Below are 15,673 nucleotides of genomic sequence, written 5' to 3' on the forward strand. Positions count from 1 at the left end.
ACAGACTTTTTGCTTCTTTTTGTACCTTTTTCGTCCTTCCAACATATCTCATAAATTTCCCTAGTTACTAGTAAAAAGATTGTGTACATATGTAAAATAATCATACTTTTTGGGTGATGCACCAAAAATGGTTTTTTGATAAGTCAACAAAAATGGTTATTTCAACTGCAACATTTGAACACAAAAAGCCAAACCAGCTTGAAAAAGGAATATGCTATTGCATAAAGGACCCATTTGGGAGGGCTTCAGCTTCAAATTGAACTGCTTTCACTCAGCCGCATTGAAGAAGCTACTAAAACAAGCTTCACCAGAAAGCCAATTTTTTGGCCAAATGAAAGCATATTAAGATTTCCAGGTTTTTCACCAAACATAACTTCTACGCTATTCGTGTGGGCCCACCTTGCAAAGCCAGAAGCCACTGCATGAAATCCCTCCCAAACAAGCATTAAATATAAAATCCCAAACTCACCTTGTACAGAAAAAATGGATGCATATATCAAGTTGTCACCATGATCGATAAAAGGTGGTTCATTTCCACTAGCTTCAGCAGACTCCTGCATGTAGAAACCCCATGGCTGAATATTCTGATAGAGTTTTTCTTTTTGCCGGTAACCATTCCCATTTACAGGAACCTCTTTATCATTTCTAATAGAGGTTTCTGAATTACGTTGAAAAGGAGAATCCATTTCATGATTATCAATTCCTTTATGACCATCTGTGTTTTCAAGCAGGCTGATGGACCTCCCCACAGACATCTCCGCTGGCGTAGGTGGCTCAGGAATGTCAGAGGTTTTCAGCTTCATATCTTCTGGGATAGAAGAATACCAAAGTTCATAAAAGATCAACCCAATCATCAAATTTAAAATTGGGTCACTACCATATTCATTTTCCTGCATGAGGCTGTAAAGAAAGCAACGTGAATATTCATGATGATAACAACTCTAAAAACACTTCTAAATTATCTTTCCATGCATTTTGCAAACAAAATTAATAGCACTTCAAGAACAAGAATAGAACAAATAAACTACAGAATACAATAACAGAAAAAAAAAAAAGACAATATGCCTTTTTCCTTGTGTTTCTTTGTAACTAAGGCCCAAGGGAAACTGCTGTACAAAAAATTAAGTACAAAACTAATACTGAGCAAAAATACAAGGACATAGTGGCAAACAACTCTAGTTCCCTAGAAAAGTTAGGCAAAGAATCTCTTTTTCTTGTTCCTTTATAACTATTTTGTGGCTGAAGAAAAGGAAGGGGAATAGCTGTACAAGGTTGAAACTGATGATAAGAAAAATATACAAGGTATTGTGTGGCATTCACCTTTAGTTTCCTAAAGGAGAAAAGTGACTAAATGCCATTAGGTCTCAAAGATGTCTCTGGTTCTTTCTTGCAGAGATGCAATATATAGCAAAACGTGCCATCCTCCAAAGGAGTCTTCTACCAACAAAAGCCTTAACTGACGATTCCAAAAGGAAGACAAAAGGGTTCCAAAAGTACACAAAAAAAGCTCCAAAAAGAGGAAAAAAAATGCACCTAAACCTGTCTTTCAGAAGCATGCTGAAGGAGGTCATACACCACTTCCAGTCATTTTTGCACAAGAGATACATGTTGGTATCATTCTAGCTATGCCAATAAGTTTATAAATAATAAGAATTTCATTTCTCATCGTTGTCCAAATAACAAAAGACTCCTTTTGAAACTTCACTGCTCCAATAAGTTTATAGAAGAATGCAAATAAATCTTCTATTCAGTTTAGCACTATGATCTCAGTTGATTCATTTTCATTCATAACATGAGGAGAAAATTACTGCTGTTGGACCTAGGCCATTGTGCTACCTGCACCAACTTGTCAAGATGAGCAACAGAACTGGGAACTTCTGTAAAATTGAAGTTGATGCTACAATTGTAATCATATAAAATAAAATGCATTTCAGAGTCTCAGATTAACAAAGGGAGGAGAGCAAAATTTTGAATGAGGTACATGATATAGCATTGTCCATGAAGGTAACCTAGGTTAACAATCTATTTCCTTTATCTGTTGCATTGGAGTGTGCTTAGCTTGGAACACTTGGAAATTAATCTAAAACAACCCAACTTCAATACAGAAAGCCAAAAAATAAATATGGTCACAACTGTGCCATTGTTTGGATAATCCAAGTATTTAAGATATCCTATGGAAGCAAGTATAGAAAACTATGCAGTATAAATATTTCATTTCATTTTAAATTTAGGAAAAGTGGAATAAAAGTGTCAACAAATTTCATACCACATCATAGCTTGATGTGCTTCTTCAGTGTTCCTTTTTGTAAGACATAAAAGGACAAATTCCAATTGATTCACGCATCTATCCTGCCCAACATTTAAATGTATATGAGTATATTGTTATGCAACATGGTTCATACTCTGCATGAATATTTAAGCAACTAAGCTATGTCTGTGTATATAATTCCACCAGTATCAAGAAATTTAGTGTTGCGTTGTACATCCCAGGCCTAGATAAGCAGTTGAATTGGCACTAGGGGTTGGATAATAATATGGATCTTGGCCTAAAACCTACAAGTTGATATAAATATAAGCAGGCAGCTAGGTCTCCAAAAAGCACAGAAATCCACCATCTAGTCAAATAACACAAAGTCAGGGAATAGTGCTTGTGACTGACTGTTTAATCCACAATTGTTAATATACACAAATAGAAATAGTTTGGCCAGAGCCAGATATGTTGCACAACTCCCATTTGTTACATGCAAAGTGCAAGGGACACAAGAGTTGTTCTTATGAAAGTTTCTAGAAATGGAAAAGGAAAATTGAAACTGTTAAAAAGAGTACATGAAAGAATAAGCTAGAAGTCATAGATCCAATGATGAAACAGATAACCATGCCACATTATACCTTTGCTGGCAAATTCTTCATTGACCCATTCTTTCTAATCCAAATATCATAGATATGCTTGATCTTTGATAGTTTGATATGATACCCAGACATCTGATTAAGAAGCTCCATTGCAACCTAGCAGCAATTTGCAAGTATTATGATATCAAAGATGCGCAAATATTGCAACATTAAATCCATATGATTAGTCACAAAATATCCAAACACCTTAACCATTTTGATCAGTGGCAAATCATCATCTAATTTAAAAAGTTCAACATGAAATCCATTAGTTACAAAATTTTATATACATTCCATGGACATAAAATAGGCACCAATGCTAGATATGTTAACAAGACCAAATTATCCAACTCTTTACCCTTTTTGATCAGTGGCAATTCATCACCTTACTAATTCAACAAAGTACTAAGGAATATATTATCAATTTATCATGTCAAAAATTTTTTGTAATAAAAAAAATTATTAAAAGGAAGAAAGAAAATACAGGGGAAAGTGACCAGAAGTCACGAGAGAGAGAGAGAGAGGGAGAGAGAGAGAGAGAGGAGGAGAAACAGAACAGAACTTCAAGACTCAAATACAAATACTCCAAGCCAGCCTAGCCTCAGAAAGATCAGCAGAAACCAGAACCCACATAATCACCACAAGACAAAAGCCCCTCAACAGAAAAGGACCCCAAAAACAGCCCAAAGACAACTCAAAACTCAAAGCCAACAAGGACAAGTACCATTCAAAAACCCCACAAACACACATCTAAACTCGGAATAGACCAAAGCCAAAACCAACTCACAAGTTACAACCTTTGATCCGCTAAAAGACTAATATCTTCTTACAGTCTTGTTCAATAAGATCTCTTCCTTAAGTAAACCTTAGAACCAGAATCGGCTAGCAAAGTCCCATTACCATGTCAAATACTATTCTGCAAAAAAACCCTATAGAAAAAAGTATAGTATATAATAACTGAAACAAAAATACACAACTGCCAAAATTACAAGTAAATTTTGGGCCAGGATTATGTACACCTGGCTTTCATCTAAACCCACCTAGTGTAACCAGCATACTTCAAACTAATGGGTATAGCCGTGCCAGCACTTAGCACTTGGCAGCTGACATGACACTTCTTGTAACAAGTTTATGATGATGTTTCAAGCTGAAGTCAGAAAAATATTAGATGAGGTATGGCAAAAGACACATCCAATAAGTGTCAACCCTTGTATGTTTTTGATTGATAACGGAAAAGGTTTCATTGATTATAGTAGAAAGAATGCAAATGTACAAAAATTGTTTCAGCTATTGGCTAATTTTACTACCTAAAGAAATTTTTCAATACATTGTTTACAAATGAAGCAAAATATTACTCCCTTGTTGCCTCTTCTTTAGCCAGTGAGTCAGCTAAAGCATTAGCTGGTCTTCTAACCAATGCATAGGTTAATGGGTGATCATTAAGTCTTTTTCAGTTGCCTTTTCCCTTTTATGATCCAAATTTTCTCTTTAACCTGTTAATTATGTTAAACTCTTAAATTATTTGTGCAGTGCAATATTAACCAAGATTGTACCTTTCATGATTTATATAACTAAAACATTACATACACCTAGAGCCACATGAATGCTTAGCACCCATATCACATGTCTAGCAACAGACCTGCCATGTTCACGTAGAGGATGTTAAAACGTATTTAGCCCCATTATATAGCTCCTCGTAAGAGATCAAGCAAGAGAATTATAATTGAATGATCCTAATATATCGAGCACTATTAGGCTATTTTTGGCATAGCATTCATTTAAACAGAACCTTTTATCTTTTAGCTATGAAGGCATTTGGACAAGCCAGTGTTTTAAAACGCATTGGGACCAAGTGTGGTTTTAAAAAGATGTACAGTGTGGATCAAGGCCTCAGTGTCAATCACATGTTCAGATCATCAGTATGGCACAAGCCAGATGCTTTAATCAAGGACTACTATGAGAAGAGGACAGGTCAAGCAATCTGGTCCCCAGGACTTAGAAGAAGTCTCCAAGATTGGAAAGCTGAGAAGCTGCTAGCACTCATGGGTGAGAAAAACCAGGTAAGTTAAACTCTTAAATTATTTGTGCAGTGCAATATTAACCAAGATTGTACCTTTCATGATTTATATAACTAAAACATTACATACACCTAGAGCCACATGAATGCTTAGCACCCATATCACATGTCTAGCAACAGACCTGCCATGTTCACGTAGAGGATGTTAAAACGTATTTAGCCCCATTATATAGCTCCTCGTAAGAGATCAAGTAAGAGAATTATAATTGAATGATCCTAATATATCGAGCACTATTAGGCTATTTTTGGCATAGCATTCATTTAAACAGAACCTTTTATCTTTTAGCTATGAAGGCATTTGGACAAGCCAGTGTTTTAAAACGCATTGGGACCAAGTGTGGTTTTAAAAAGATGTACAGTGTGGTTCAAGGCCTCAGTGTCAATCACATGTTCAGATCATCAGTATGGCACAAGCCAGATGCTTTAATCAAGGACTACTATGAGAAGAGGACAGGTCAAGCAATCTGGTCCCCAGGACTTAGAAGAAGTCTCCAAGATTGGAAAGCTGAGAAGCTGCTAGCACTCATGGGTGAGAAAAACCAGGTAAGATTGCATGAAAAAAACCAGGATAGAAGGTGGTTATTTTCTGATAACTCTGGATTGTTCTCTGTCACATCTTTCTACAAGGTCTTGCCTGCACAACATAAAGAAAGCCCCTGGAAATGGATATGGAGAGTTGGTGTCCCATCCAAAGTTTGCTTCTTCTTATGGACAGCAATTCTGAATAGAATTCTAACCATTGATCATCTACTGTCAAAAGGATTGGTACTGGAGAATAACTGCTGCTTATGAGAAAGGAAGAATATGTACATCATTTGCTGATTCTTTGGAATACAGCATAAGGTCCCATTTTCTCAAGCTATTTAGGATTAGGAATCATTGGTTTGTCCCTAAGGATCTTACAACCCGCTTCTCTACCTGGACATTAAAAGAATTGACCAAAAAGGGGGAGAATCCTATAGAAGCCGACACCAGCAGCCATTTGTTGGCCAATTTGTCTAGAACATAACGAAAGGATATTCTGGGATAAGGATTTTGTATTATGAAAATTCTGTAAATAATACTTTTTAGTATACATTGTGATGAACTAGCACTGTAAACATCTCATGGCTGAGGGACCCTCTCCTTCCTTTAAATACAAATTTATTCTTACCTTGAGAGAGAGAGAAAGAGAGGTGTTGGAGATGTATGACTGATGCACAGCAAAGACATACAAACACTTTATGCAGGAGGTACATGTCCCATGTGCCTTTGCCTTTAGAATAGTCTTTATAATAATAAATCAAAGGGAGGAACCATTTTAACGTGTTTCCCATTATATATTAACATAATATAGATGATGAAAACCCCCAAATTTGTTAATTATAATATTATAACAAAAATTCGATAAATAGAAGTGGGGGCTTTGATTTATTTTAATGCATTACAATCATTTAAATATTAAATGGCACAATTGTTTATGATAATATTATGCAATTTATGTGGATTACTGATTCTGAAATCTTGATTTGCAACTCTGTAAGCTATATATTGAATTATTGATGACTGATGATCCTTACATAATAACATATGAAGATACCACATGAGATGATACTTCAATTCCATATTTAAATGTGATGGTTTTGTTATTAAAGGTTAAAAAGAAAAATAACTTCTCATAAATTTTCCTAGTTTCATGGGATATTACTATTTTTTTTATCAATAACAACAGATTTCATTAAATAGGAATAAACTTACAAAAAAGAGGAGCTAAAGTATCTTTACTCTCCAGAAATTGGGTAGGCACCCAAACTGAAAATAACAAACAACTACAACTGAGCCCAGAACCCAGAAACCCTATTCACTCCTTGCCTAGCCAATCCATCAGCAAAGGAGTTTGCATTTCTCTTTATCCAAGTACATTGAACTTCCATATTCTTGATCAGCCATTTGAATTTTCTCATTTCATTACTGGAGCTCCAAAGCTTAGAATTGTCTTCTTTTAGCCAATTCACTACAACCATAGAATCTCCCTCTATAATCGGCTTCTTGACATTTATGTCTTTAGCCCTTTGTACCCCTTCCAAAGCTGCTAACACCTCAGCCCTCAAAGAGTCTCCCACTCCAATTGGGCTAGAGAACATAGCTATTACATTACCATTCTCATCTCTTAATACCCCCCCAATACCCGAGGGCCCTGGATTCCCCAATGCTATTACCATCAAAATTTAGTTTGATAAAACCAGGAGATGGAGGGTTTCACATAGGATTCAAGGTCTTCTTAATCAAGATTGAACTTGCAATTTCTTCCCATTTTCTTAACATATCATCTGTTGAAAAATCTGTGAAATCATCCATTGTTTTCAACCAGTGTATTACCCTTATATGGATCACTTCTAGCACATTTTCCATCTCTCTCTCAATTTCTGATAAAATTCTTGAATTCCTTTCTTTTTTTTGGATCAATAACAGAAACTTTATTAATTAAGAGAAATCCTTGAATTCCTTTCTTCCCATACTGTCCAACAAACAGCAGCTCTCACACATCTCCACATGATCCTTGATCTTTTTATTGGGAAGTTAACAGAGGGAGAGGTAAACAAGCTTTGCACATTCGATGGGGAGATCCACCTGCACCCAAACAAAGAAGCAAACCATTCCCAAATATTTTTTGCTAAAACACAGGATATTAGTAAGTGGTAACCAGACTCACCAGCAGCTCTACAAAGAACACACAAGTATGGAGATAAACAACTATTGGGTCTTTTTCTTTGAAGTAAATCACCGGTGTTAACTCTTTCCAGAAAAGCTTCCCAACAAAAACTCCCAACCCTCGGAGGTATAGGTTGACACCACACTTCCTTGACAAGGAATGACAAGCCAATAAGACTTTCCGGTTGTACTAGGGCTTTAAAGAAGGAGGCACAAGTAAAGGACCCAAAAGGAGTCAAAGTCCAAATCCTACTATCTGTTTTTGTCGGCTCCAAATAAACCCCATCAAGAATGGACAGAAGAGTTGAGGTACTATCCAATTTTGTGTTCCAGAGCGCTCTTCTCAAACCCAAGTTCCACCCAAACCCAGAATTTGAATTTGAGGGAACAAGGAATGTGGCAATTGGTTCATTTTTAAAGGTGGAGATTGCAAAAAGGGTCGGAAATTAGTCTTTCAAAGGATGATCCCCAACCCAAACATGTTCCCAAAACTTGATGAGGTTACCCGAGTGCAAGTCATATCTGATCCAAGGAGAAAATAGAGGCAGAAAAGCTTGGATTGATTTCCAAGGCGATCTCTTGTAGTCATAGCCAAAATCCCAGAGTCCCATCCATTCTCTGCAAGCCCGTGAATACTGCAAATTATCTTAGCCCACAGTTTTTCCTTTTCCAATGAAAATCTCCACAGCCATTTCCCTAGTAAAGCCAAGTTCCTCTTCCTTATATTCCCAGTGCCTAGATCTCCATCCTACTTACTCCTACACACCACCTCCCACCAAACCCTATGATCCTTTTTCTCCTTCCCTGGCTCCCACAGGAAATCTCTCGTTAGGTTTTCCAACTTGTTAGCCACCCCTACAGGCACCTTAAAGACTGAAAGGTAATAAATGGGCAAGTTAGCTAAAGTAGACCTAATTAGGGTGATTCTTCCTCCAAGAGATAGATAATTTTTCTTCCAAGATGCAAGTCTCTTTTCAAACCTCTCCACAATTGAAGTCCAAAAACTTCCTTTTTGAGGATTATCTCTCCTAGGGGAAGACCAAGGTAAATTAGAGGTCAATTCGAGACTTCACATTCCAAAATGTTTGCACATGCAAGGATCTCGCTTTCCCCCATATTCACACCTACAACACAACTTTTATCAAAGTTTACTTTCAGATTTATCATTTGCTCAAAAAGTTTTATTGTAAGTTTTAGATTCCTAATCCAATTCATGTCCCCTCCCTCACATAAAAGAATTGTATCATCTGCAAACTACAAATGTGTGAGTGGTATGTTCTCCCTGCCTACTCTCCACCCTTTGATTAGACTCCTAGAGTCTGCACTAGAGATTAATCTCCCTAAGACTTCAACAACCATGGTGAACAAGAAAGGAGAAAGGGGGTCTCCTTGTCTTATTCCCCTCAATGTTGGAAAGAAGTCCACCATCGTTCCGTTCACCAAACTAGAGTAGTGGCAAGTCCTAATACACCCTATAACCCACCTGCACCATCTATCTCCAAACCCAAAATTGATCATCATCTCCAACAGAAAGGACTAGTCTACCAAATCATAAGCTTTTTCCAAATCTAACTTACAAACCACACCCTTTTTCCTTGATTTCATGAAGTCCTCCACACTCTCATTTGCTATAAGTATTTGATCAGTTATCTGCCTTCCTCTCACAAAAGCTCCTTGGTTATTTGATACAATGGTATTGAGCACCTGTCTAATTCTAAGGGACAAAACCTTTGCAATGATCTTATACAGACTATTTACTAGACTGATTGGTCTATAGTCCCTTGGATGTGTTGCTTCTCTTCTTGGGAACCAAAGCAATGAAGGTGGAATTCAACCCCGGATTAATCACTTCACTCCTCTTCTGTTAAACTCATCAAAGACCAGCATTAACTCCTCTTTCAAAATCTCCCAACAATCTTGATAAAATGCCATCGTAAAGCCATCTAGACCTAGTGCCTTTGATCTATCCATAGAGAATACTGCCTCCTTTACTTCCTCCACCTCAAAATTTCTCTCCAACCACTCCCTATCTCTTACACTTAGGTTTGGCCATTCCATCCCCTCGCTCCACACCCTATTACTTAAAGGTTTTCTATAGATAGATTTGAAATGGTTTGCAAAGGCCCTAGCAATCTCACCATGATTAGATAAAACGGTCCCCTCAACTTCCAAGCTTGAGATAAAATTTTTCCTTCTTCTCCCACTTGCCACAACATGAAAAAATTTAGTACTCCTATCCCCTTCCTTCAACCATTTACACCTTTACTTTTGTTTCCAATTAATCTCCTCCTTGAGCAAGTCATCCTCCAATTGTTTTCGCAGTTTCCACCTTTGTTCTTTGTCCTCCTGTGTAATACAACCCCTCCCCTCCTTCACATCCAAATCTTCCAGTTGTGCAATCATGGCTTGCTTCCTTTCTTCTAACCTCCCAAATTCTAACATATTCTATTCCTTAATTTTACCCTTCAAGAATCGTAACTTCTTATGGAACCTCATCCCATACCATTCTACTATAGGATGACTCTATAGCCACCAGTCCTTGACTTTATTAATAAAACCTGGGTGGTGTAGCCACATATTTTTTAATTTGAACAGGACAAGCCTTGTATTTCCCAATTCTTCCTCACCAATCACAATAGGCCAATGGTCATGGGATATTACTATATCTTTTATGTATTTTAACCTATTTTTAATTATTAATTAGATCTAGCTTACACCTTACGCCTTAGGGATGGTGGAAAGCCTCATTATACCTATGTCTTTTAAATCATTGGGTCAACAAAAATGGCAACAAGATGCCTATAAGGGTTAAGCACCCATTGAGATGAAAAATAACTCATGAGTGCTTTTATATAGAAAAAGTGTCACTGACTTTTTTTTATTGGAAACGGTAACTTCATTAAAGTAACTTTCCAAATTTAAGTATAGCCGTCAACCCCTAAGAAGGTGTCGAGCCCCCAGTAATCTTTCTTACAAAACTGCCCAGAACATACTCTCCCTCATAGTCCCTTGTTTAGCCAACGTGTCTGCCAAACCATTAGCTGATCTCCTTGTCCATTTGAAGCATGCACCGATCTCCCTTGTTATATTGTGGATTTCCCTTATGGGCTGTCTTTAAATCCAGGCTCCCAACTTACCAGATTGCAGCCACTCAATCAACAATTTAGAGTCTCCCTCAATCTCAATTGGTGTAACCCCAACTGTTTTGCATATCTTATACCTTGAAGCAAGGTCATCACCTCCACTCTCAATGAGTCCCCCACTCCTATTGGTCCTGAAAACAAAGCCACAACTCTGCCATTTTCATCTCTGAATACTCCTATACCTGAAGGACTCGGGTTACCTCTTGAACTCCCATCAAAGTTCAATTTCACTCTTTGTTGTGTTGATGGGGACCACAATTCCTGCACAATAGGTTTCATGGAAGTTGTAGAAGCCGCCACTTCCCAATTCCTGTAAATGTCTTCAGCTGAGAAGTCTTTAAACAAATCCAAAGTTTTCAACCAATGAATAGTCATAATAATTATCCTTTCTACAATTGCCTCCTTGGATTTCTCCACGCTTTTAAAGATTTTATTATTCCTTTCTTCCCAAACTGACCATAAGATAGCCGCTCTTATGGCTCTCCACATTAACTATGTGCATGTAGTATAATTCTCAGAATCTGACATGAGACAAGATTACAATCTGCCCAACTCAACAGGCTTGAAAAATAGAATCTTGTGACTCAATAGGCATCTCCACTTTTTAGGTTTTACATTGATATACTTTTATTTTTAAAATGATAATAAAATAATTGTTCGAAAAGAGATTGTAAGCAGGGGAGGTAAGGCAATGCAAGGGATCTACCTGAAAGACAGTAGACGGCTTTGAAAGGAGAAGGAAGAAAAGGAGGAAGCTGCAGAAGAGATTTAATGGAAGTTGTGAGGGAGCTGAGAGCACAGTTCGGCAGAGCTTACGCAAGCAATGATTATGTATGCATAGGGAAGCCTTTGGGCCTCCTCTATTTATACAGGAGGTCACTTAGCAAAACAGGAAACCACATGAGAAGAATGGAAACTTTCCCCAAAGTGGGAAAGATTGTTTATCGAATAGATCTGAGATAGAGAGGGCACAAGTAGGGTTTTGCCACGTGTCACTATGGGGATCACGGAGTTTGGGCTCCTGTCTTTTCTCTTCAAGGTCTGCATGTGAGCACAAGATCAGCTACAGCCCTACATCTAGAAGCCTCTCATGACTTAGTTGTTTTGTTGGGGTGCTTATATGCTGAATTGTCATTGCAAACTTATTGTATGTATGTTTTCTTTTGATAAATGAACTTATTGTAAGTATGTTGTTCTACTGCGCTGCAGCGCTTAGGCAGTATGTCATCGTAGCACAGTGAACTGTTGAGACAATGCATTGGATCACAAAATAACGTCAATATTCTAGAGGTAGTATTATCGTGGATGTAGCTATTTATCGTGGTTCAGAAACTGTGTGGAACTGTGTTGCGGGGATTTTGGGGCTATGATATAGTTGTATTTGGGTGCTGTTCAGTGCAATTTTCTTATTGTGCAAATGAAGAGTTTGGGTTTATGTGCAATGTGAGTGTGTTGTGGTCACTTGCTTTAGCATTTGCAGCGCAATCTCCAAAGAGCCTAAATCCATGTACTTACAGAGATCATACTAAATGTTAGAAAAATAAATCAATGCAAACAACATTAAGCAATTAAAATATTTAATGATTGATATAGTAAATTATAAATTATGTTCACAATTCATGCCCAACAGCCCAAATTTTAGCTTAAGAGTTTGAGGGTTTAGGCATACAAGAAATATGCAACAAGAACCAAAAGGCAGGATATCAAAGACAAGGAGTAGCATGTAAAAAGGAACTAATCCTGCCCACCAACCATGCCACCAGGCCCACCACCCTATACACAGCTGCTACCCAAAGGACATCAAAACCAAACCTAACCGTACAGAACAAACCACCCCATATACAGAACCCTAAAGCACATTGGTAACAGGGAAAATCCCCTTTTGTATCTCTCAGTTTTTTTTTTTTTTTTGAAGATAAAAATTAAACATTATTAGAGAAAAGGAAAAGAAGATTACAGCAGGGTGATAAGGAATCACCTAGCGAGAACAGACCCAAAATACAACAGACCCACCATAACAAAAGCCCCTAAAAAACAGAGAATTAACCCTGCAGATATACCAAAGCACCTTAAGAAACAAACCATATCCAATTACAAATATCACAACAAGAATCACAGAGGTCCCTACCACAAACCCCTAAAACAAGCAAGAGACTGAAACCCAGGACCTCCAAATCCTGCCAGAAAACACATATGAAAAAAGCATCCTGAAACACAAACAATTCAACTGATGAAATGCTCAACTCAAACTTTATCCATTTCCTCCTCATGTCCACTGTCTAATATAGAAATCTCTTGTCTCATCTGGGTAACTTTCTTTATCTTTCTCCCTTTCTTTTTTAATCCTGCTCCATATACTCCCATCTTCAGTCTTGCAAAAACATTTGAAACTTGTCTCTTTTGATTGGTTTTCTGTCTTCTAAATCTTCTTACTGCATTAGGGCATTTCTCCCCCCTTGTAGATCCCTCCCTTTGAGCATTAAATCTTTTTTTTTTTTTGATAAATGTTTGAGCATTAATTCTTTCTAACTCAAATATGGCATTCTTCTCAAACAATTGATCTGCACTCAGGTCTTCTCTACCCTTCCCTCCTCTACATCTCCAACTATCTTTAAACTTCCAAATTCTTTAGTTGTCCCTGAACCAGAATCAGCCGCCCCCTTATTCTTATCTTTCGTCTGGACTCTAGTATTTTCCACCCCCCTAAAAGCTTTCTTTGCAAAATCCTCTCCCCCCAAGAAGAATAAACCCAACAATTTACTGACCCTTACCCCTGTGTTCAGCACCCTTTCCATATCCACAGATTTCTCAACTTCGTGAGTCTCATCTATGACTACTTCTTCCTCCTCTGTACCTGTTGCTCCATCTCTTTACCTAATCCTGCATTCTCTTGCAAAGGCCTGGTTCTGTATTTTTGTTCCCTTATGTAGACTCTTTACAGAGACATTTTCTTTTCCTCATCCTCTTCATCAACAGTCTCTACTTCTTCCCTAGAAACATGGAGGTCACCATTTTCCATGTCAAACCCTGTTTGAACTTCATCCCTCTCTCCCCCTTGACCGTGTTCATTCTCCCCCAAACTGTTCTCCCTTCCACCCTCTTTTTTTTTCAAAATCCGGCTCTTCCAATATCTTTAAGTCATCTTCTCCCACATTGTCATCTTCTTTTGAGAAAATCTCTCCCGGATGCACTCCATGACCTTGGATCCTGATCTTCCAACGCAGCATTTCCTTTATGGGCACCTCCCTTGCATCCGACTCAATCTTATCAGAGGAAGCCAAAATTCATAAGCCTAAAAAATTGGAGCAGTCACCCAATCTTTCATTATCACAAGGAGGTTTCTCAGATTCACCTTCTTCATTTTTAAGAGAAGACTCGCTGGGATTATACGGCAAGTTGCTAAAAGACCCCTAAAACCCACCTAGTTCAGACCACTCGCCCCTGTGACCTGAACCACTCTCTTTTCCTGGTTCAAAGTCTGGCTTAATCGGGTCAGATAACAAAACCGATATTAAGCTATCCACTCCTTTTTGTTTCTCAAGCTCAACTTCCCCTTTACCAAAATCATTTAACTTTGGAACCTTCCCGATGAGTGAGCATTGTTCAAAACTTCCTTCCCCCCTTCTTCTTCCATGCCCGCCACATTAATCAAGTGTCTCTCTTCAGATCTTTGTCTGCCATGTGGTTCGCGCCCTACCTTGTCAGCTTCGTCTTCAACCTCTCGCCCTTCCCCCCACAGTGACACTTCGTGTTCCAACTCGATCCAGACCTTCGTCCAAGCTCCATCTGTGAAGACATCAATTGAACAAGGAAATCGCTGCATAGCAGATATTTGAGGTGTTACAAGATATTAATATCCCTCCTGTCACCATTGCTACCTTCTCCAGCACCAGTTTCTTCCACAGATTGAAGGGGAATCCAACCAATCTGATAGCAAAGGCTTCAGTATGAAACACCTTGCTGTTACAGGCAGCAATCCATTTCCTCACAAGAATGATGCCCAACTCAGTATCAGTTTCCATACATGTCAACATGATTCAACAATGCTTTCAAAGAGTCCATATAATCTAGGTCTTTCCATTTGTCTGTATGGTCAGAAGATACATGCAACCTGAATATACTTTTGGGAGAATGACGGTTCAGCCCAGGGTCAGAATTTTTAGGCCCAAAGTACAAAATCACACTTGGACTCTTGTCCCCTGCCGGATGGCAAGAACATTGTAAGTTGTCGCTGGGTCTACAAGGTGAAGCACAAGGCTGACAGGTCAGTAGAGTGCTTCAAAGGTCATCTTGTCAACAAAGTGTCACAAGTGAACTCTTCACTACGCCATCAAGTTCCATTCATTGTGCCTACAGAATGCCAATCTAGTAGTTACATGTCCATATGGCTAGTTATCTAGGCAAGGGCCTCTGACAACTGGTCATCTAACTGAGACAATATTCAGTGGCCTAAGCAATCAAATCTGCAGATACCAATTATGAAATTCATCAGATAGGTCAATCTTGCATATAAATTTTTGGCAAGACAAATTACTTATGGCCCATAATCATATGGAGGAGGCAAAGGAAAGGGTGAATAGAAACAGTGGTCAAATGTGCACGCATTTCAATTAAGTATCCCAAAGAATAGCAATTATCTAAGTATGTGATGCATATTCAACAAGTCAATATCCAGATAGAAAAGTAATCCAGAGAATGTATAGAAAGACCTTAGCAGTCAACAGGCTTATTTCAGCACATTCAGAATTCCATGTGGTAACAACAGTAAAATGTCTCATGATCAGAAACAGCCAGATGACCATCAAATTCCAATCTGTTACAATCTTTTTTAATACAAATAAAAATAATTTGGAGAAAAGTCTACAAAGAAAAA

The 15,673-nt window shown here is 38.1% G+C and overlaps 1 protein-coding gene across 2 annotated transcripts in view; it reads right to left on the bottom strand.

The window, feature by feature from the left end:
• The window catches only part of LOC104599522 (TAF RNA polymerase I subunit A), a 47,691-nt gene that overhangs the window by 28,681 nt on the left and 3,337 nt on the right, over positions 1-15,673 (bottom strand). For both annotated transcript variants that reach the window (XM_010262096.3, XM_088887296.1), the window contains 3 exons: positions 2,890-3,006; positions 2,267-2,349; positions 470-900 (listed from right to left, as the gene is read on the bottom strand). In XM_010262096.3, the coding sequence (XP_010260398.1) occupies positions 470-900; positions 2,267-2,349; positions 2,890-3,006 (631 nt within the window). The remainder of the gene's footprint in view (positions 1-469; positions 901-2,266; positions 2,350-2,889; positions 3,007-15,673) is intronic.

Source organism: Nelumbo nucifera, chromosome 1, assembly GCF_055504915.1.
Source record: "Nelumbo nucifera cultivar China Antique chromosome 1, China Antique-T2T, whole genome shotgun sequence".
NCBI lineage: Eukaryota > Viridiplantae > Streptophyta > Magnoliopsida > Proteales > Nelumbonaceae > Nelumbo > Nelumbo nucifera.